The sequence below is a fragment of the Bos javanicus genome, chromosome X, assembly GCF_032452875.1.
Source record: "Bos javanicus breed banteng chromosome X, ARS-OSU_banteng_1.0, whole genome shotgun sequence".
Taxonomy (NCBI): Eukaryota; Metazoa; Chordata; class Mammalia; order Artiodactyla; family Bovidae; genus Bos; species Bos javanicus.
In genome coordinates, this window is record NC_083897.1 from 81498606 (window position 1) to 81520520 (window position 21915).

Below are 21915 nucleotides of genomic sequence, written 5' to 3' on the forward strand. Positions count from 1 at the left end.
AACCTGGTAGGCTACAGTCCATGGGATCGCAAAGAGTCAGTACACAACCGAGTGACTTCATTTTCTTTCTTTTTTCTTTCTTTCTTCTTTCCCTCTCCCAACTGGTAACCCCTAGTTTGTTCTCTGTATCTATGAATCTGCTTCTTTTTTTAATGAGTTGAATTTATTTTTTAAATAAATAAATTGAACCAACAATTCACTAGTTGGTTGTATTTTTTGCTTTCTTTCTTTTTTGACCGTACCAAGCAGCTTGCAGGATCTTAGTTCCCCGACCAGACCAGGGATCAAACCTGTGCCCCCTGCAGAGGAAGTCCTGAGCCCTAACCAGTGGACTGCCAGGTAATTTTCTATTGTATTTTTTTAGATTTCACATATAAATGATATTGTACTTTTCTTGACTCTTGACATTCTTTCTATAATGATATTGCCTTTTAGAGAAAAGATAGAGTGCTGTAATAAAAGTAACAGATGACAATAAATCAGTTCAGTTCAGTTCAGTCAGTGGTATCCAGCTCTTTGCAACCCTGTGGACTGCAGCACGCCAGGCTTCCCTGTCCATCACCAACTCCCAAAGCTTACTCAAACTCATGTCCATCGTGTCCGTGATGTCATCCAACCATCTCATCCTCTGTCATCCCCTTCTCCTGCCTTCAATCTTTTCCAGCTTCGGGGTCTTTTCTAATGAGTCACTTCTTCACATCAGGTGGCCAAAGTATTGGAATTTCAGCTTCAGCCTAAGTCCTTCCAATGAATATTCAGGACTGATTTCCTTTAGGATTGACTGATTTGATCTCAGTCAGTCAACAATAAATAGAAAATAATAAAACTAGCAAATAACAAATAAAAGTAACAATAACAAAATGCTGTTGAATCAATGGGAAGACTAATTCTGGTTGGGGAGATGAAGACATATTGGAGAAGGTAACATTTGAGCTAACCCTGAGGAATTTTGATCCACGGAAAATTAACATGGTTTAGAAAATAAGCACAGTGCCTGGCACATATGAAAGCCTCAATAAATATTTACTAAATAATCAATTTATGTAAATGAGTCTCCAGTTAGATCTGTGTTTGGGGGAAGGTACATCTGGCAACAGAATGAAGAATGGCTTTGAGAGCAGGGGGCCTTCAGAAAGGGAGGCCAGTTCGTGGGTTCTAGTACTAATGGTGACTAGAGGGAATAAAAGGCTGATTTAGCACAGTGGCTGTGGTCACAGAAAGGAGGACATGCCTAGGAGACACACAACAGGAGAGCTGATTGGATTCTCAGGATGAGGGAGGTGGAGAAACTGATAATGACTTTGAGGTTTCAAGTTTGGGTGATTGAAAGGGTGATGATACCATTAAATGAGATACAGACACAGGAAGAGAAGCAGATGCAGGGCAAGATGAGGAGTTTGAAGGTAGCATTGTTGTTCTTTCATTTCCGAAATCTTCTTGTAAGTCAGACCTCCTTGCCAGTCTTCACAGGGACCCAGCTCTAGAAACAGCTAAGGATGGATATTCTGATTTGGATTAGGTCAGAGGAAAGATAGCTATAGATGTGCTCATGGGAGCTAAGACTGCATTTTCTGTCCAGCCTAAGACAGTAGAGCTTTGATAGCAGTTTCAGGGTAACTGAGTCAAGGAAGAAGCTTAGCATCAAATGAGGGGAGGTTCAGACCCTCCACTCTATGGGATGAAACAATTTAGATGAGAAGGTGATGGGGAATGGTGGTGGTAGTGAACAGATCCTTCCCAGGATCTAGGTAGTCTGATGATCCTTGAGTCTGTGACAATAGTGGATACCCAGCTTTAGTCTCTACTTAACACCACATTACAGTGGTGGTGTTATACCTACAGATTAGATTAACACCTAATCTCCTGGAGGATTTAGCCTGTGTCATAGCAGACATTCACCACACCCTCCGTAAAGCCCTGGTTTCTAAGGTTCTTTCCACCGGAAGTTATGACAGAAGGAAATGTGTGGGTGGGGAGGGGTAGTGGGTAAGGGGCCCAGGTTCCTGACACAGTCAACACCCAGGGAACGAAGAGTAAGCGCCATGTTGAAGCCACCGTTGCCACTCAGATCCCTCTTATTTCTCCAGCTACCTCTGCTGGGGGTGGGGCTGAACCCAAAGTTCCTCACGCCCAGTGGCAATGAAGACATTGGTGGGAAACCTGGGACTGGAGGAGGTTGGTGAGAAGGGAATCTGTGGGAAGGGGGTCGCACAGAATCCTGAAACCTGCCACCGGGCATTAGAAGGATGCGGGCAGAATTTAAAAGTACTGTAGGGAGGGCAAGGGAAGGGTTCCTTGCTTCACTCTGCTTCTGCTTCTTACCATGTTGTCTTCTCTTCCCCTCCCCCACTTTACTTTCTCTCCAACCTAGACTTCTTCCTGACTTCAACACCCGCTGGGACCCTCGATGTTTCTACTCTGCCCCTCCCAAAGGTTCAGTGTTTTGTGTTCAATGTGGAGTATATGAATTGCACTTGGAACAGCAGCTCTGAGCCCCAGCCCAACAACCTGACTCTGCATTATGGGTATGAGAAGGGGAGAGGAGACGGGCGGGGCGGGGGGTGGGGGGGGGAGGAGGAGGTGATGTGAAAGACTAGATGTGAAAAGACTGTGTGGGGACCAAGAAAGAGAGTAGCCAGCACCCTAAGCTCTCCACTATTTTCTCGTGGGGTAAGTCATAAATCAGTTTAGAGGAGCCGAGGCTGGGCTGTGGAAATCTGGAGTACCCAGGTTTATTTACCTCACTGTTATGCTCCCTTGAAAACCTTCTCTAGGTACAGGAACTTTAATGGTGATGATAAACTCCAGGAGTGTGGCCACTATCTATTCTCTGAAGGAATCACTTCTGGCTGTTGGTTTGGAAAAAAGGAGATCCGTCTCTACGAAACGTTTGTTGTCCAGCTCCAGGACCCACGGGAACACCGGAAGCAGCCCAAACAGATGCTAAAACTGCAGGATCTGGGTAAGTTGGAAAGGAAGGTCAAAGGATATTGTGGGATATTGGAGTATTTAAAGTGGTGTTCTTTCACCATCAGTGTATGTGGCAGAAAAGAGGAGGTGAGGGATAGAATGGGGAAGGGAGGAGGGCTCAGGGGCACTACCTTCAGGATCCTGACTTATCTAGGCCAGGGAAATGACCACACATGCACACATATCTCCAGTAATCCCCTGGGCTCCGGAGAACCTGACGCTTCGCAACCTGAGTGAATTCCAGCTAGAACTGAGCTGGAGCAACAGATACTTGGACCACTGTCTGGAGCACCTGGTGCAGTACCGGAGTGACCGGGACCGAAGCTGGACGGTGAGTGAGTGGGGATAGCAGCCCAGGCCCAGCAAGTAGGGTTAAAGGATTCAATTAGCCAATAGGAATGCTGGTCCCCAGCTCCTGCTCTCTGTCTCTCAGTTCCCCTGCCCACCTTCCACCCTCCTCCTCTGACTCCTTTCTCTCTCCTCATCTTTGAGTTTTCTTTAAGGTTTCCCTACCCATACTCTTCCCAATACCAGAAAGACAAGTAAACAAAAGCATTCAGTTCTGGTCAGTGAAGGTAGCAGTGTGACTTGAATAGTCAAGAGAGGAGGGAGAAACTGAGAAGAACCAGAAGATGATGTGAGATGGGAGTGGGTGCAGCAGTTTTCATTCTCCCTTCTTCTATAAACACCCATCTTTCCCCTCACTCTCTTTCTCCTCAAGGAACAATCCGTGGACCACAGGCATAGCTTCTCTCTGCCTAGCGTGGATGCACAGAAACTCTACACGTTCCGTGTTCGGAGCCGTTATAACCCACTTTGCGGAAGTGCTCAGCATTGGAGTGACTGGAGCTATCCAATTCACTGGGGCAGCAATACTTCAAAAGGTAAAATGGACCTAACGCATCACCCTGACCCATGAGCCGAGTACCCCAACATTTCTTGCACCATTGTCTTTTGCCCTGCCTCCCTACCACTAAGACCCCAAACTTGGTGGCCCATCTCCCCTCACTGTTCAACTCCAACTCCCAGGAAGCAGGATTTTTCTGTGTAGTGTTGGATCAGTGTGTTGTTAGAGTAGGAGGAGTGGGTTGAGAAGGAGGCTGAGGGGGTATTCAAAGGGGATACAGAATGTGTAAGATTTCCCTGCAGCATTCCCCAAAAGCCTGCATGGTAAAGATGGCTTTTGGAACCAGGCAAATGTAAGGTTTAAATCTGCCTCTGCCACTTCCTACCTCTTTGACCTTGGGCACATCACTCACATTTTGATTGTTTCTTTGTTTGTAAAATGGACATAATAATTGCTCCCTGGCCCCTCAGGAGTTGTGAGGATTGAATACACACACAGATAGTGTTTAGCACAGTGTCTGGCACCAAGTTGGCACTCTAAATGTTGGCACGTAGTAGGGGTACTACAAACGTTAGGTCTCTTTTCCTTTCCTCTTTTTGACAGAGAATATTGAGAATCCAGAAAATCCTTCCTTGTTTGCATTGGAAGCTGTGCTGATCCCTCTTGGCTCCATGGGATTGATTGTGAGCCTCATCTGTGTGTACTGCTGGCTGGAACGGTGAGAATTCCGAATCCCAGGAAAATGAGGTGGGGGGGTGGTGGTGCTGGGAATAGTAGAGGAGGGTTATTACAGGGTCTCCAGAAGTAGAAGGCGGACAGTAAGGAATCACCCAAGAGGATCACCCAAGAGGGCATGAGGATGAAAGGAAGATGCAGGCACAGGCAACACAGAATCATTTCACTCCATGTGGGAGAAGGATAATAAAAGAGTGTGACTGATGTGGTCCTACTCCCTCTTTCTCCCTGCTCAGGACAATGCCCCGAATTCCTACTCTCAAGAACCTAGAGGATCTGGTTACTGAATACCAAGGAAACTTCTCGGTGAGAACACTGTCATACGCAGACTTCAGTGTGTCAACTGCCACCAACTGCCTGCCAGCTAGACAGAGCATGGGGGAAGGAAGGGAGGGGAGAGGGGCCTGCACTAACAGTCAGGATGTGGCCGACCATTTGGGGGATGGGCTCGACACAGAGAGACACCGAGAAGAACTGATCCTAGATTGGTTGAGGCAGATGGAAACAGTGGTATTGGGGGGCCAGGAGTATGTGTGTCCCTTCTGTAATCACAGTGGTTGCAAATCAGGAGAGTTCCCTTGGCACAGACCCCTGACCTGGAGATATTTGTCTTTAGGCCTGGAGTGGTGTATCTAAGGGACTGGCCGAGAGTCTGCAGCCAGACTACAGTGAACGGCTCTGCCACGTCAGTGAGATTCCCCCCAAAGGAGGGGAAGGGCCTGGGGGCTCCCCCTGCAGCCAGCACAGCCCCTACTGGGCTCCTCCATGTTATACCCTGAAACCTGAGCCCTGAGGCCCTGGCAAGAACCCAGGGTCCTGGAGCCCTAAACTGTGCTAACTTGTCCTTGTCCAACCGACCTGGGTCCAATGCTCACCTCGCCGCCCATGGCTGATTTTGAATTTTGTTCCCCCTATCACTGCCCCCTCATTCAATATCTCCTACTTGAGAAATGCCCCTTGGGCCGATCCATGTTTCTCATCTCCCCCAGTCCAGCCCTTCCTTCTCACCGTTTTGCTTCTGCTGTCCCTCCCTCCCAATTTCCATCTACTCTTCAATTGTTCTAATGAGAAATAAAATTTCTGTTGATAATCATCAAGGATGTCTATTGTTGGGGTGGGGAACAAGGGAAACGTGGGATCCAATGAGGGTGGGAGGCACAGTACTGAGGGCACAAAACAGGAGCCATGGGCTCTGCCACAGCAGCAACGGCTCTACAAATTCCCTGGGAAGGAGTGCTGCTCCAGAAACAGACTTCACTCTAGGTGTCCTACACTCTTTCTGGGGCCCATTTTAGAGTAAGATTTACCATGCTGCCCTGATTTTCTTTGGTTATTGTCATTGCCCCCATTTTCAACACATTTTTATAGACCCTACCCAGGTTCTTCTCCCCTTAGCCTTCCTCCACCTTCTGCCACACATAGCACTTCTGACCTCATAATCCCTCAGCTGCAGCCTCAGGCCCCACCCCTGGGGATGTTGGTTATCCACAACTGCCCATAGCTCTCTCCTGTCTGCCCAGTCTGGGCCTCCTCAGTCAATGTAATCCATCTGCCTCTCCAGCCCCCTGATCTTATGGGCCCACTTGGCCCCTCAAGGCCTCTAGGACACCCTCCTTCTGCCATGACATCTCAAGACTCTCTTTGAAGAGTGAGAAGATCTTGAGAGCATGTTCATCTTTATCAAACATGGAGGTGAGGGGTATCACAGAGCTGGAGTCTATGTGTAGGGTTGGAGGTGTTGGAGGGGCAGTGGAGGGCACAGGGATGGTGTAACTGGGGAAGGGCCACATGCCCCATCCCGTCTCTTCTCAGATAATCAGCAGTTTCTGGCCAATATTAACTGTTCTGTCCTGCTGCTGCTGCATTATGCCCGCCGTAAAGTGGGGCTGCCTAAAACAGGTGAGGAGCGTGGGGAGGGAACTCATGGCCAAGGGTCTGAAGTAGTAGGGTCATCAAGCCTACTACTTCGAGCCCCCGAGTCTTCCTGGTGGCAAGAAGAGAGCTCCTTGAATCCCTGCAGCTTCCTCAGCCTGTTCTGGATAGGATCACTGGCGCCTTTCACTCCTGCTCCCCTTCCTTAGCTGCCTTAATTACTCTGTGGCCTCCCTCCAGAAACCATCGATTTATGTGATGAAACGGGGACAATGAAGTTGTTTTTTCTGATGAAGACTCCTGGAGACTATGCCAACAAATTCCTTACAGCTCGAAACACCTACTACGTTTGTAAGGTGGAGCGTGGGGCAGCAGGTAGAGACTTGGGAGCATTCCCCAGAGGTAGAGCAAGGCCCCACAGTTGGACTGTGAATCCAATCCTTCAAATAAGGGCCCCATCGACCAGATCCAAATTGACTGTCTCTAGTCAAGCCTAAGAGCATTGCCTCCGTGACAGTGGTTAAGTTAGCACATTCTGTGCCCCCAACCCCCACCCTGACCTGGCTGAGGGATGGACCCGAAGGGAGGAAATAAGTTACACCAGCCCAAGGTAGTATGGAGTATTAGGGTCCTGAAACTTTGGGCTTTGGAAGGGAGAGGCTGGGTGACGGGGCTGGGTGTATTGCAATACTGTATTCACAGGAACTAGAGTTGAGAGTGCCTACAAAGCATTTGTGCCCCTCCTGAAGAACCCAGAACCCGAGCTTATTGGTAAGCAGCATGATGGAGGAAGGAGGAACGTGGAGGGTACTGGACTCAGCTGGGTGATTGAGAATATAGGCTGGGGCTGGTGTAGTCTGTCAGGTAGGATCACAGGATCCTAGGTAAAGGGGTCTAGCATCTAGGTCCACTTCAGGAGTGGTGCTTGGCTTAAACCACGTGGATGTGTGTGTCTCACTCACCCCTCCTTGCCATTTCTCAGCCATCTTCTCAGTACATCTCCCTATCCCCACCATCTCATTTCCATCTTTCCCTTCATCTACTGCTTTTGGAATCTCGGTGTCCTGCTTCCCACTGAAAAGAGTAAAGCTTAGGCACCTTTGGGTTACTTCTCAGCCTAGCTTTAGGCCCGGTTACTCCAAGTGATCCTGTGAATGATGGAAGGGCCAGGATGGGTAGGGAAGGTCTCTAGTACTCAGAGGTGTGTGTGTGGTGGGGGGGGGGGGTGACTTTCCCTGGTTCCTAGATGCCTTGCGTACACAATGTGACCTCCTGGAGAGGAGTCGAGTGAAAATGCTTAGAATCCAAGAAGCCAAGAAAGTCGTTCCAATTGAATCCTCTGTGAACCTCACAGTAAGCCTTACCAAACATGGTCTGTCCCAGGAGCCTCCTTTCCCCACCTGTCTACTGAAGGCTCCTCTGCCCCAGCTCTCTGGGGTGAATTTCCTTCCCAAATCCAACATTCATGCCCAAGATCTGCCTCTCACCTCTTTGGTCCTGCCTTTGGCCCTAGTTTGTAGAAAACTTCTCTGCAGGGGCCTTTTTACTTACTGACCCTTTCCTTTTCCAGTCCAAATCATCAGGACGATCAGATGAAGAGGGGACCACTCGCAGGGCTCCCGTCTTGAAGACCAGAGCGGACTTTGTCAGTAGGAAGGATAAACATCGCTAACAAAATAAAGTGACCAAGTGAGAGCTGCAGTGAAATCACTGGCATTTAATGTGAGGTTCCTTTTTTCAAGAAAGACTTCTCCCAATATCGACACCAAGGCTTAAATCTGCCCCAGGCATTGTGGAGGCTCTCAGGATCCGTAGGAGCAGGAGAGGGCAGGGGCAAGCACATGGGTGGGGGGTGAGGAAAGGCAGCGAAGTGTAGTACAATAAGCCTTTGAGGGACAGAGTAGGGGGTGGGGTCTTTTCCGACCAGACAACCTCCCCTTGGGAGGCCTATCACAGCCCGCCTACTCCTGCTGGGGTTAGGTGATGGGATGGGCATCTTCCCTCCCCCACCGTACTCCACCAAGTCCCCGGCTGAAATTCCCCTGCCCCCCACCAGTCTGCCTCTGGGCAGTCCCTATCCCGGCTCCTTCCTTATCCACAGGGGAACAGAGAGGCAGCAGAAACCAGAGCTGGTTATAGGCATTTATTGAATTAATTCATTTATTGATTTGACACACTTCCCCACTCCAATCTAGCACACGAAACAATCTGGGTAGGCCAGGCGCTGACACAGGAAATGATGGGAACCCACAGCAGGGGCGGGGGAGGGGACAATGCAAAGAGGACTGGGGGAGGGACTGCTTTGGGGGCTAGGGTGGAGAATGAGCCCCAGATGGCCTTCCCTAGCAGGTGCTAGTAAACCTGATCTACATTCTCCTCCATCCCTGCTCATTTCCCAGACCCTCAGCCAAGCTCCCCAGCTCCCCCTGCCCTGTTCCGCCCCTCCCCCTGCCTGCCACCACACACACTTCCCCATAACCCCTGCAGTCAGGCAAGGGGAAGAAGGGCAGGGACAGCTGTCTGGGGCCTGGAACAGGGAGGTCTCTGTGCCTAACTTTACCACCCTAAATCCTTCCCTCCTTCTCTTCTCCCCCCTCCCATCCCCTTCCCAGGACACAGACTCATTCCAGGCCCTAAACTGCACTCTCCCACCATAGCACTAACCCACAAGGGGTCATGAGAGAGTGTGGCTGCACCCCACCACCACACACTCCCAGGCACAAGGTGACAGGATGAAGGCACCTGGCTTAGCTTTTCCTCAGGGAAACTCCAAGCTAGTTCAGCACAGACCATGTTCTAGACCTGGTCCTCATGGGAGCTCTTCCCCTTGCCCCCTGCTCTCTGCAGGCCTAGGGTTCTCTCCCTTGTCTCCCCCGTGTTTCCAGGAATAATATCTGTAGTGTTTGCATCAGGTGACTATGGCAAAGCCTTCCAAAAAGAAAAAAATCATTCTCCCCATCACTAACACCTTGCCACTGTTAAACATCTCCCTATTACGTGTTTATATTTCTTTAAAGGTTTACAAAAAGCCTTTCTGTTATCTGTAGTCTTCCAAGGGTGATTTGCCTTGGTGAGCCACAGCCACTCCAGGCTTCATACCTTGGCCCTTCCAGATCCCTGTTACACCCCCAATCCCACACCACTGGCCCAAGAGGCCACTGAATAAAAATCTCAAGCTCAATCCAGCCTGGACCAGCTCAGATAAGACTCTACAAAAAAATCCTGCTCCCAAAGGCAGGGGTAAGGCCACTGGTGACTTCACATTTCCAACAGTATTGCCCGCCCATGCTACAAAATCTATGGGGTGGGAATGCGTGGGGTGGGGAGCCGAGGATGGCTCCCTAATTGGCACAGTGAGAATAAACCCTCTCCCCTTCCCCTCCCCTCTCCCTCCCCACCCCCCAGCTATATCTTTATAATTTTCTCAGTACCCAGGTGAGCAGACCCTACTCTAGCTCTAAAGCAGGGTCCCAAATTCCCTGGGAGGGGTCAAGGGTAAAGAGTGGATATGGGCACGCCTGGTTCTGTCTCTGAAGCAGGGAATGAAGCTTCCAGCCATGGCTCAGGGATCTGTGGGAAGAAAAAACAGAGGACAAGGTCAGAGGCTCATCTGGGGGCATGACAACTTTCCATCAGCAAGAACCACATTAAGGAAAACAGACAGCCCCTCCCCCATCTCTCCCGCGCTTCCGTGTAGCGGTGAGCACTGCTGAGGGGCCTTGGGGGTCCCATCTGGAAACTATGCCACTCTAAAGGGACGTCCTCCCTCTAATTCCCTGGGACCTCCAGCTACCCCTTGTTCTCAATCTCCCCCTTGCTAGATCACAGGACTAGCTGGACACCTAGGAACAGGAATAGGTTGTGAGATGCTGCCATGACTAAGATGGGCCATACCTGGCTCAAAGTTGAAGTCCAGTCCTTCGTCCCCATCCATGAGGTCATTGATGATGTTATCCATGTCACACTCCAGGTTCTCCATGTATATGTCGAGATCAAGATCCTGAGGCATTCGGTCTTGGCTTGGAGCTTCAGTAGGAGGTGTGAGCACAGGAGCCCCCAGGGGCTTGGGGACCGGGGCCCCCCCCATGACTGGAGGTGGTGCTGGTGCTATCATCGGGAGGGTGGGAACCAGACCGCTGGGGCCTGCAGCCTCTAGGGGTTTAGGACACAGGCCACCCCCCGTGCCTAGCTTACTGGAGGAAGGTATCCCCCCCAGCAGCAGAAGTGTTGGAGCCTGGGACAGAATGGGATCTACCTGGGTCATGAGGACATCGGCAGGAGGTGGTGGTGTATCAGAGGTGAGCAGAGCCTCCAAAGACTGGGAGCTTGAGAAGCACCCTTCTCCTGCTGACAGGGGCCCCTCTGCTGGGCTGAAGAGAGAGGTGCTGTAGGTGTGTAAGGGGCCCGGAACCCCAGGATGCTGCAAAGAGAAGCCAGAGAGGCTGCTCCGAGACAGCAGCGAGTGGGGAGATGTGAGATTGAGCCCATCTAACAGCTCCAGATCTTCTTTCAGGGTGGGAGGGACACCCCCTGCATAGCCACTGGCTGAGGCTGGCATTTCCTCTTCTGCCAGCACCTCAGGCTCCGGCTCCCTGGGGGAGGGCCGGGTGCTGACAGTGCTGGCATTCGAACTGCTTCGTGGACGGAAGGTGCTCCATGCATCGGCTTCCTCTCGGTTTCGAGAGCAAGGGCTGCCTGACCACTTGGCAAAGTGGCCAGCAGGGCTCCTTGGAGTGGCACCTTCACGTGGAGCGGGCAGCACAGCTGGTTTCTTCTTGGGGGTTTTGCTGCGGCCCCGGAGCAGCCTGCTGCTGCTATCCATGGAAGCTGCCCGGCGGCGGGGTGCCTTGCCGCTCTTGCCTCCCTCCGGATTCAGCATCCACCAGGAGCTCTTGCCAGTAGCCTCGTTGTGAACCTTGATGAACTTGCTATGCAGGGATAGGTTGTGGCGGATCGAATTCTGGAGGGGGCAGAGGCAACAAGAAAGGGAGGTCAGTGGTCAGCAGTCCAGTCAAAAAGGACACTGGGGCGTGGCCGGGGGGGGCAGTCCTGGAAATGCAAAGTTAGTCAAATTTGAGGGGAAAACAGGCAACAGTAGGGGTGGGAAGTAGTGGCAGGGGAGGCGACCACACACAATTCCCACCTGAAGACAAGCTTCTTGGCCAGACCTCTTTGCACAGAGGGCGGGGAGACAACCAGAGCCTCGACCTATTCACAGGGCGCTGCACCCACTTCCCCCTGAAAAGCTCACAGCCCTCTACCCGACCCAAGTCTCTGGGGGCTGCCTGGGGCTTGTAAGCATTGGAAAGATGCACTCCTAGTTCATCAAGAATTAGGCTCCAGTGGGAAAGAGCATTCCACAGCTCCACCCCTTTCTTTGAGTGCAAGCTTGGGTGGAGTTTACAGGACAGTGGCACAGCAGCAGCCCAGGACAGACCCACCCTGTCCTGAGTCAGTCTTCTGAACAGGCTGAGGGGCTAGAACCTTAGCCTGGCTGGTGCTCCACTCTACACAGGGCATTTGGGCCCTGGCACTCTACAGGATTTGTAGATTCCTTTTTTTTTTTTTTTCTGATTCCCTCCACCGCCGCCCCCCCCTCCAGATTCCTTGACACACACCCTCAACTACATTCTGGCCAGGCTTCTCCCTGTGCCTCAAATACACCAGGCCCCTCCCTCCCTCCTTGTCCGGAGGAGCTCCCCTCTCTCAATTCTACTAGCTTGTCAAGATCAACCTTCAGTCCTCTTGCTTTCCTAAAGTGGTTGCTTGACTTCTGCAGCCAGATTTCTTGTTCAGTATTTTTCATCTGTTCCACACAAAATTTCCCCAAATCTATATTATGTTGTTTATAGTTTCAAGTAATTTGTATTATCAATTGTAAATGCCAGGACATGTTGTCCAGGTAGGCAGCCCTCCTGCAGTGGCCCCCTCAAAGTGCCAAGCTCCCAGTACATAATCAATATCTGTTGCCTGATCGACAGGTGGCCCTTGGGTGAAGAATGGCGAATCTCCCCTTGAAGCTCCGTCAGCTCTTGAGTGCCTTGGGTACTAGAAGCTCTGTTTTTCCTTCCTCCCTCGCTGCTGATATTCTGCTAGAGATAAGTTTTTTTCCCAGGGGCCCAGGGAGCTGAGATTGGCAGCTTCTTGAACCCCTAGAGCAGCTTATTTCTACTGGCTGCTCCAGGCTAGTTGCACCATCCCTTTGTATCCGCAGGGCCTCCCCAGCCCCCCCACCCCCCACTCCACCACCCCCGCACCCCCCCCACCCCACCCCCACCCCTCAGGAACCTCCCTTCTCTTTCTTACCTCCTTTTCCCCACTTCTCGTCAGGAACTTCTGCATAGGAACTCTAAACTTAGGGGCATTTGACCTCCCACATGAAGCTCTTTAGTGTTTAGAAACTTGGGAAGAGCCCAGAGGCCTTGGAGCAACTAGGAGGCTAAGGCTATGGACAGTCAGAAATCACTTCATGTGTTTCAGCCAGATGCTCTAGATAAGGAGAGCCTTTGCCTGGGAAAATATTCTTAAGTGGCCTCTTGCTCCAGGGCTCTCTAGCGAAGAACTCCTTGTCTCCCTGGGACCCTGCAGTAACAGCACTCCAACTACTCTGGCCGCACTAATGTTTTGGGTTCCTTCAGGGAATCACACTTGTCCATCCAGCCTGGGCTCTTAGTAACTAAGAGCCACAGTTACTTCTGGCACTGTGATTTCTACCCCCTCCCCACTTCCCCCCTGCGTTTCCAATTTCTAACTCTGCGTCTACTGAGAAGGTTCATTCCCTTCCCTATACTCGGTACCCATGAGTGCCATTTGCTCATCCCTTCTTCTTTAGCCCTTGGAATTACTACCTCCTACAGGCTCTTACTTGGAGAGGCTGGCTCCCTAGAAGCCTCCCGTTTTTACCTCTTGGAAGGAGGGCACCTGCTGGTTGCTCCCCAAGCCACCTAAATTAAGCCTTCTTGTTCTAAGTGAGTGCCGCCCCCTGGTGGGGTGGTGGTAACCTTGGCATATCACCAGGGAAGCCAGCTCAGGCTTGGGGGTAGGGAGTGAGGGGTGAGAGCCTTGTAGGCTCCAGACTCGGCCTGATTTGGCTTTGCCATCATTCCATGGCAGCGTGGATTAGCAGATAGAGCATATGATTTATAGTTAGACCTGAGTTCAAGTCCTCATTCTACCGATTTTGGCAAGTTTCCCAACCATTCTATACCTTAGTTTCCTAATACGTAACATGTGGAATCTCAGAACTGCTGTGAAGATTAAAATTTTTAACTACTTTGTAAATGAAGAAAACCCAATATAAGTGTAAATTCTAAGGAGGGACTACACTCCCACAGCATAACTAACAACTCATGATTATTTCTTCTACCCTGGAAAATGAACCTAAGGGAAAAGAAAAACAGCTGTGCAGGCTGGGTCCAAGGAGGGGAGCTCTTTATGAGCTGCGACTGTGGCGTGGCAGTCTACCCAGAAATAGTGCCAAGGGTCTCAGTCAGCTGTCTTGCTTTCTTTTCTGCCCAACCCCAAGGGATACTGCAGACTCAATCCCTCGATCTCTTATACCTAGAAGAAGACCCTCTGCTCACTCAACCTTCCGTATTTCCTTGCACGCTGGTCTCACCACCTACTGGAGTACAAGGCGTCAGTAGGAGTTGAAGCTCCCTAACTTTTCGAGTCCCATATTTCTCAGGACAATCTTTCGGAGCATCTAGTGCAATCCCTCCTCGCAGTTTCCTCATGGGAGGCCAAAGGAACCCCCGACCTTGTGTTCTAAAGTCAGAGCCCTATTTTTTCCCATGAATATTCCTCAACAGCAAATGAAAACTTCCCCCCACAACTTGGATAGCTCCTGACTAGGGAGAGTTTCTTAGCATTATATAGGGTAAACTGAGGCAGCCCCTCCTTTTTTTTTTTCTCTTAGTGTGTCAGATCCATTTCCTTCCCACGGGGGTATCACTCTTTACCTTTCGCCAATTCATTCCATCTTCTTGGGTAGCAGAATCCTAGAACAGTACTTCTACCCTGAGGTACTGGGAGGCAAGCAGGGAATCCAAGTAATCCCACAGGAATGGGAGAAAAGGTGTTGGGGTGGGAGGTGGGGGAGGAGGGAAGGCTAGGTTCCTGCAGGGAATCCACACAGTTCCCGCTGTACATAGGATAAAGACTTCTCTGTGGGGATAAGTGTTTTGGGCAGCCCAAGCCAAAGTGCTGGGAGTGTTGAGCAGTGAGCAGAGAATTCAGTTTTCTCCAGGGCAAGGACAATGTCTTATTCATTGTGATCCTTCAGCATCAAGCACCTAGCAGCATATACTATGTCCTAAGTAAACGCTTGTCTAATTGACCGCGGAAGGTGGATCTCTGGGGTAGGGGTATAAAAGGGGAGGCAGAGTAGAAGTAAGGAGACGGGTGGGAACCAGGGGCAGATAGGTATTGAGGGGGATCATAGTTACCTTCCATCCTGCTGAGCTGTTGCTGTCACCCTTGTCCTTGAAGTAGGGCACCGTGCGGACCATCCACTCATAGATCTGGGCCAGTGTCAGTCGCTTCTCGGGGGCGCTTTCAATGGCCTGGCTGATGAGTTCTGCATATGACTGATTTCCCCAGGCATTTCGGCGGGAGCCTCCCTTCCGAGGACCTGTTACAGCCCCCAGGATCCCGGGCTGGGGACCCCCTGCCGAGTCTGGGAGCCTGGCGGGCAACAGGGTCGGCTGGGTGCGCCCGTCCGAGCGCCCCTCCGGGTGTACCTTCTCTCCCAGACCTGACTCCACCTCGGACGCCTCGGACGGCTCGGGAGCGAGCTCTGGTCGGGGAAGGGGCCAGGTGCAGGAGCGGGGACGGCTCTGGGGTTCGAAGTCGGGATCGAGGTCTACGATCGCGGCAGCCTCTCTGGCTGAATTCTCATTTACTGGATCCATACGTGAAGTTGGACCTCCGCCGCTCAGCGTTCAGAGGAGCCTGCCACAGTCCCTAGCGATGCCTCCCCTCAGGGGGGAAGCAACGAGGGCCAGGGGGCACATTCCTGCCAGTCCTCAGAAAGTCTCGAACTTCCCCTCACCCCTGGATGCTTGATCCTAAGCTGTCCCTTGCACACAGTTCTCCGTTTCTTCTCTGCTACAGGCTGCAGCCTCGGAGCTCTTTCTGAGACACCACCTGTAACCTCCGCCTAGCGAAGGCACTTTTCTCCTAACCTCTCAGCTTCCTGCTCTTTTAAACCTGAGGCTCCGTATCCCCTCACAAATCTTTCTCCCATCACAGAACGCCTCTTTAGCCGCAGTTCCCTCCCCCTTTTAAGTTGCTGCCCCCCGGACACTCCTCCTGAATTTCCTCCACCCGGATCACTGCCCTCCCCCACGCCCCGCTCCCTCGCGTCACTTGCCCCTCCCCTGACTCCCTCTCCCCCCGCCTTTCCCCTCCCCCCTCTTTATCGGGTCCAGGTCTCCGCGGCCCCAGCCTCTCAAATTCCCGCACCAATCCCCCTATCAAACCCCCCACCCCCCGCCCCCCGGGTTTCCCTTTTGTTTTGCTCCAAGCAGCGGCCCCCGCCTGACGTCTCTGTTTACCACTCGCCAGGGCAGCCATCTGCGCACGCGCCTGAAGAGCGGGTTGGGAAACCGAGTTCTCTAGTCGTGCCACCCTGGTCCGGCATGGGGACTACATCTCCCGTCCTACTTCGCGGTCAGCCCGATCAGGGTGGCAGGAGAGCGGCGTGGCAGGATATAGAGAGGGGGAACATTAATTATTATTATTAGAGGTGGTCTCGGACTTTTTCTTTTCGTTAAAAATCATTTTCCTCCCCCCTCCCTCCTCCCTAGTGATTCAGGATCGCTAGATGAGCATGTGGAGAGATGCTAGACCGTTCCCTCTTTCCGTCAGAAGAGGGCAAAAGGAAAAAAAAAAAATGCGGTCTCTGTAAGAAGCAGAAAACCGAAAAGCAAGAAGCAAAGAACTAACGAGGAAATAGAGTTGTTTTAGTGTTGAAGAGTTGGTCAGAGGGCTTGGGGAACATAAACGAGTGGTTAGCTGATCGTAGTGTCTCCCCTACCGCCCTCCACTCGGCATACGCAGTTCCCACCGATAGTGCGGTTGCTGACCAATCAGTTTTCTCCACTGACTCTTGTGGCCTCTTCTCAAATATTGATATTCTCCAGGTTCCCATCCTCAGCGGCTTCGCTTCTCATTCAACAGGTTCCAAACCGAACTCATGATCTGTTCTTGCGCCCACACTCCTATCCTCTGGATACTCTTATCTCTGAATTTGGTTAATGGTTGTCCTAATGTACCCGGTCTCCTAAGCTAGACTTACCCTTCGTCTTTTCATCTCCCTAACCTCCCACATCCAAATCCCAGTTCAAAATCTTATTTATCAGTGGATTAAATTGCAGTATCGCCTTAAGCCGACCTCCTACCATGAAGTTTTTCCCAACTGCTGTTTATGTTCTTTGCTGTCAACAAAATAACTTTTCTAAGAAACACTCCTGGTAATAACAACTAAAATTTATGGAGCACTTATTATGTGCCAGGCAGTGTGCTGATTGCTTTATGTACATTAGCTCCTTTACTCCTCAAATCATCCCTGAGGTAGATACCCCTGTTATACCCATTTTACAGACAAGGACACTAATGCTCAGAGATTTAGTGACTTGCCCAAAGTCACACAGTTAGCAGGCAGGAGAACTGAAGTATCACTTATATGTGATCTTAGCACTTCCCTGCTTAAAACTTCCTTTGATTTTCCCTATTCCCTATGTGATAAAGTTCAAACTCCTTAGCAAGGCATACAGGGCTCTTCAGATTCAGGCTACCTTTCCTGCTTTCTCTTTCACTGGGCACATTAAGTTCCAATCAGTCCGAGTTTTGCACTGTTTCTTGGAAATATCATACATACCCTTTTATACCTTTCCCTCCTCATCCTGGAATGTTTTCCTTCTCATTATCCTTTCCCCAAGTCTCTTATTCTGGAAAACTCCTATTCAGCCTTCCTGGTCTCCCTTAGGTACAATTAGTTCTCCCTTTTCTGGAAGCATTCCCAAGCATTTTTTGCAGGCTTATGTTATACACCATAAACTGTATCATACTGTAATTCCTTGCTTTTAGGTATCTCTTCCACTAAACTGTGAACTCCTTGAAGGCAGAGACAAGTTTTATGTATCTCTGCGACCCCACATAGTAGACATTCAATAAATGTTGGTCGAATGAATGAGATAAGGAATCAAATCACATTGCACTTGTACATTTGAGAACGTTTTAATAAGTGTATCATATTTATTTACCGCCTAGCCGTGTCCCATTTTTCCTTAGACATAAAGTTCCTAGGGATAGGGACTGTAATGTAACTTATCTATATAGTGCCTAGAATTACACCATTGGCAGTGTGGCTTGATACATGCACTGTGATGACTAGTCCTACCTCCCATCAAGGTTGTAGAGCCATACAAGCCAGAATTTCTCAGAGGCCACAGCACATTGGACCTTCAAAGTGATATTAGTCTGCTCATGGTAACATAACCATTTGGTTCTACATATTTCCACCTTCTTTTACTCCAACATGCATTTGTCATGTAAGGGGTAAACAGAAGACAGTGTATTCACACCTGAGGTCCAGACTAGAGATAGGAGACAGTTGCTCACAATGACTGCAGACATTTCCTGTCCACGCCTGGGATATTTGGTAAGGGCTGCACAAACAGTGAATTTGGTAGAGGGGGGAGCCTTTTGGGCACTAGGTCACAAGGAGCTCTCTTCTAACTGAAACAGGTGTGGTGGCAGACCATGCAGAGCTGCTGAGATAGGGAAATGGCAAGGTGGGGCAGGCACTTGTCCTGGCTTGAGTTATATCTTGCATTATCTCCCTTTGTGCATTTGTTTGAAAATGTCCACCTCTCCACCAACTCATGTCCATCACCTTAAATTTCAAATTCAAATCTAAAAACTTACATGCCTTGGAAACTTTCCCCAACTAACCCAACCTGACAGATTACTTAACAACTCTACACCTCCCAAGCCTCTATGAACTCTGTATTCTTTCATTTTGTGCTGGTGGTTACATGGCTCTTCATTTCATGAGGGCATATTCTCTCCCCAACTAGAATACAAATTCTGCAATCAATCCACAAATGTTTATTGACTGTTAAGATGAGGGTATACCTTGGGACTCTGGACAGGTGAAAATGACCATAAACCATCGGACCAGATGCTTTGGGAGGGTGAGCTGAAGGATCGATGGAATGGTAAGAGCACTAAGACTTTAAAGCATGCATCTAGAGAGGTCAGAGTTATGCACTTTATTACTGTTGCTGTGTTGGAATACACAGCAGTAGTCAAGAAAGAAAGTTAACAAGGTAACCTTGGAAAATAGAAGAGACATCTTTCAGGATAGAAGACCAACACAGATGCAAGCTACTATATACAGGATAGATAAACAACAAGGACCTACTGCATAGCACAGGGAACCATATTTAATATCCTGTGATAAATCATAATGGAAAAGAATATGAAAAAAATAGATACATGTATAACTGAGTCAGTTTGCTGTACTTCAGAAATTAAACACAACATTGTAAGTCAACTGTACTTCAATTAAAAAAAAAAAAAAGAGGACCAACACCAGGTCCCCAGAAAACTGGCATAGTCATAAATTATGAACAGAAATATGGCAGGATATGGGTGGGGAAGGCCTTTTTCCCAGTTGCAAGCCCAAAGTTGATGATCTCAACTGGCTCCCCTTTACCCACTTGTTTTTTCCCTCTTGATTGTCAAAGGGCTTGGCTCTCTTGCCTCTTTCACCACTACCACCAACTCTTCTACCTGGGTGCCACCCCCCAAGCCTGCTGCCAAACCAGCTTTATTCATCCGAATTGAGATAAACATTTCCTCACTTCTTCTTACCATACCCAGCTTTGGAAAAAACCCCTCCTATCTAAGATTTGCACAGGACTTTTGCTATTACCTATAGTGAAAGATGCAGGGGTTAACAAAAATAACAATGAGAAAGCTCAAAGAATCTCAACTTGTCCCTGGTCTTCACGGACGAGTATGGAACATACATGTTTTTGTAACCCTCTTCCCTAAGTCCTTCTTTATGTGTTTCTGTGAAAGATTTCATGTTCTTCTCTTAGAAGCCAGCAATACCCTCCCAACCCTGTCGTTGTTTTTAAAAATCTTTTTAGTTAATAAACATTTCGTAAGAGCCTACATTTCCAGACACTAGGCTACGTGCTTTTGCATAAAGTACACCCCAGACTAAAATCCTAAGATTTAGCCCCAAGTAGATTTGAGTTGGCACTACTACTAAGATTGAGGCAGCTTTCAGTCCTTTCCAAACCTGGAAGTCAGTCTGATGTAGTGAGAAGAGCTCTAGACTGAGTTGGGAGATTGAGTCCTCATTGTAGTTCTGTCACAAACTAGTTGAATAATGATAATAATTGCACTACTATTAATAAGTAACATTTACTGAATTTTAATTTTTTTTTTCATTTATTTATTTGGCTGCATTGGCTCTTAGTTGTGACAAGAGGGCTTAGTTGCCCTGAGGCATGTGAAATCTTAGTTCCCTGACCAGGGATCGAACCTTCACCCCCTGCACTGAAAGGCAGATTCTTAATCACTGGACCCCCAGGGAAATCCCTATTGAGTTTTTATTATGTATTAGGCACAGTGCTAAGTGCTTTGCAAGGATTATCTGGTTTAATCCACAGAATAAGCATGTAAATTAAATACCATTACTATCTTAATTTCACAGAGGAAAATGAGACTTAGAGAGGGTAAAGGGATCTACTTAAGATCCAGAGTTACTAACGAGAGAGCAGAGATACAAATCAGGGCCAGCTGACTCCAGAGCTTGCACAAATCAATTCACCTCTTTGGCTTTGTTTTTTTCTTTTGCAAAATGGGAATTTTGTATTAGGTGATCTCTAAAGTCTCTCCTAGGTCTAAAATCCTATTTTCTGTGGTGCTTAAGATGGTTACAAGACTCCAGATTGAACTTTTGGCTTTAGACTGCCTTGAGCTTACACTTCACACCCATACAAATTCTGTCCTGGCTTCCTGCAGGAATAAGGTCCACAAAGCTTCATCTATCAGTATTCTGGCTCTTTGAACTGATCTTTGAGCTTTCTCATTAACCAGTCCTGTAGGCCTCTATGGTTCCAACCTTCAAACGGCATGATATTTACTAGGCTTATTATCAGAAGAGTGTCCAAAACACAAAAAGATGCTTGTATTTTATTTTTTAAAATTTTAACTTTTTTATTTTTATTTTTTTCTTTGGCTACACCTCACAGCATGTAGAACTTCCCCAACCAGGGATCAAACCCGAGCCCTCTGCAGTGGAAGTGTAGAATCTTAACCACTGGACAGCCAGGGAAGCCCCAAAATGCTTGCATTTTAAAATTTTATGAAAAGAGCTAGATGTGATACTTTATATGCTATATGCTCATAATTTTGTTTAAAATATGTTGAGAAAAAATAGGAAGAAATGTTTAAGTGTTAACGTGTTTTTTTTCTTTTTGCTTTCTTATATTTTTCCAATTTTCCTTGTGTATAACTCTTAAACTAAGGGCATTGTTTGATGTTTTGCTCTTTCTATAAGGAATTTGAGGCACTTTACCAGAACAAAAAACAGTACAAATGTCATCAGATTATAGAACTAGATCATCAGAGGCATGTAGAGGATGAAGCAGCTAGTGTGCAATGACTGAACATTAAATTAATCTCCTGAGCTGCCTAGGGGAACAGGGAAAACACAGTAAATTACACAATTCTTGTTATCAGAATGAAAGACACGTGGCCATTCCTCAAGAGAGATAGAGACTTTCGTCACTAAATTCTTTTTTCTTTCACTTGAAAAGACAGCGCTCCAACAAACAAAATTTTTTGAAAAAAATAAAAAATTTGTAATCCTATTTGCCCTCATACAATTTTCAGCTTTGCCTTTTACAATTTTATGAAAACTTTTTTCAAGTTTCCTATCCTTGTCCACAGACACAAATAATTTTACATGGCTGCAATTAGATTCTATGTACCATTTTGTGTTGTTGCTTTTTTCAATGAACATATCATAAACACATTTTCATATTTTGTCTTCCAGAACTACAATTTTTACCAGCTACATAATGGTTCATCACTGGCACTAAATTGCATAAGAAATTTCTCATATGGGATTTACCATAACAGATAATGTCCTCAGTAACAGTTTTGTAATGCACACAGAAGAGATTTTCATATTACTTTCTTGTAACTGTCCTGGCTAAAAGCCAAGGGTATAACATTAAAGCATTTCTGCAGGGGCCGAGCTAATATGGTTCAGGCATGTAACCTTCTGGTGCTCTAAGTTGATCTGAGGACACAACTTAAAATGCCACCTAAAGGAGTGGATGGATAGAATGTCCCTTACAATATATTCCATAAATATCTCTTCTCACAGTCAGGCTTTTGACAGGACCTCAGAAGCTGACTATACTTATTCTCTGATGAAGGCTAGAAGTGTTGGTATGCTC

The 21915-nt window shown here is 48.4% G+C and overlaps 3 protein-coding genes across 5 annotated transcripts; 2 read left to right on the top strand and 1 right to left on the bottom strand.

Annotated features, from left to right (window-relative positions):
- The first annotated feature begins 1993 nt into the window (after nucleotides 1-1993).
- IL2RG (interleukin 2 receptor subunit gamma) lies at nucleotides 1994-5645 on the top strand. The gene is made up of 8 exons (XM_061409796.1): nucleotides 1994-2175; nucleotides 2372-2525; nucleotides 2775-2962; nucleotides 3162-3301; nucleotides 3692-3854; nucleotides 4421-4535; nucleotides 4789-4858; nucleotides 5169-5645. The coding sequence occupies exons 1-8, from the start codon at nucleotides 2043-2045 to the stop codon at nucleotides 5343-5345; spliced, it is 1140 nt and encodes a 379-aa protein (XP_061265780.1). The 5' UTR covers nucleotides 1994-2042; the 3' UTR covers nucleotides 5346-5645.
- Nucleotides 5646-5730: 85 nt separating this feature from the next.
- On the top strand, nucleotides 5731-9479 carry CXHXorf65 (chromosome X CXorf65 homolog). Of its 2 annotated transcripts, XM_061409798.1 has the most exons (6): nucleotides 5731-6244; nucleotides 6365-6451; nucleotides 6665-6799; nucleotides 7127-7195; nucleotides 7671-7777; nucleotides 7995-9479. In XM_061409798.1, exons 1-6 carry the CDS (start codon nucleotides 6220-6222, stop codon nucleotides 8094-8096), a joined length of 525 nt encoding a protein of 174 aa, XP_061265782.1. In that variant the 5' UTR covers nucleotides 5731-6219; the 3' UTR covers nucleotides 8097-9479. The 2 variants fall into 2 exon arrangements, with proteins under 2 accessions (XP_061265782.1, XP_061265781.1); XM_061409797.1 differs by having other exon boundaries at nucleotides 7671-8088.
- Nucleotides 8553-15776, bottom strand: FOXO4 (forkhead box O4). 2 transcript variants are annotated; one of them, XM_061409795.1, is made up of 4 exons: nucleotides 14872-15776; nucleotides 10680-11384; nucleotides 10319-10450; nucleotides 8553-9994 (listed from the first exon to the last, which is right to left on the bottom strand). In XM_061409795.1, the coding sequence occupies exons 1-4, from the start codon at nucleotides 15334-15336 to the stop codon at nucleotides 9914-9916; spliced, it is 1383 nt and encodes a 460-aa protein (XP_061265779.1). In that variant the 5' UTR covers nucleotides 15337-15776; the 3' UTR covers nucleotides 8553-9913. The 2 variants fall into 2 exon arrangements, with proteins under 2 accessions (XP_061265779.1, XP_061265778.1); XM_061409794.1 differs by having other exon boundaries at nucleotides 10319-11384; nucleotides 14872-15775.
- Between the last annotated feature and the right edge of the window lie 6139 nt (nucleotides 15777-21915).

What these genes read in the sequence shown, in the direction of transcription:
- CXHXorf65 (XM_061409797.1), top strand. Translation starts at nt 6,220, where the DNA reads ATGTTCATCTTTATCAAACATGGAG. An exon ending in CATCTTTATCAAACATGGAG is followed by an intron (nt 6,245 to 6,364) that starts GTGAGGGGTATC and finishes GTCTCTTCTCAG; the next exon opens with ATAATCAGCAGTTTCTGGCC. An exon ending in AGTGGGGCTGCCTAAAACAG is followed by an intron (nt 6,452 to 6,664) that starts GTGAGGAGCGTG and finishes GCCTCCCTCCAG; the next exon opens with AAACCATCGATTTATGTGAT.
- FOXO4 (XM_061409794.1), bottom strand. Translation starts at nt 15,336, where the DNA reads ATGGATCCAGTAAATGAGAATTCAGCCAGAGAGGCTGCCGCGATCGTA. An exon ending in ACAGCTCAGCAGGATGGAAG is followed by an intron (nt 11,385 to 14,871) that starts GTAACTATGATC and finishes TGCCCCCTCCAG; the next exon opens with AATTCGATCCGCCACAACCT.
- IL2RG (XM_061409796.1), top strand. Translation starts at nt 2,043, where the DNA reads ATGTTGAAGCCACCGTTGCCACTCAGATCCCTCTTATTTCTCCAGCTA. An exon ending in AACCTGACTCTGCATTATGG is followed by an intron (nt 2,526 to 2,774) that starts GTATGAGAAGGG and finishes AACCTTCTCTAG; the next exon opens with GTACAGGAACTTTAATGGTG. An exon ending in ACCGGGACCGAAGCTGGACG is followed by an intron (nt 3,302 to 3,691) that starts GTGAGTGAGTGG and finishes TTTCTCCTCAAG; the next exon opens with GAACAATCCGTGGACCACAG.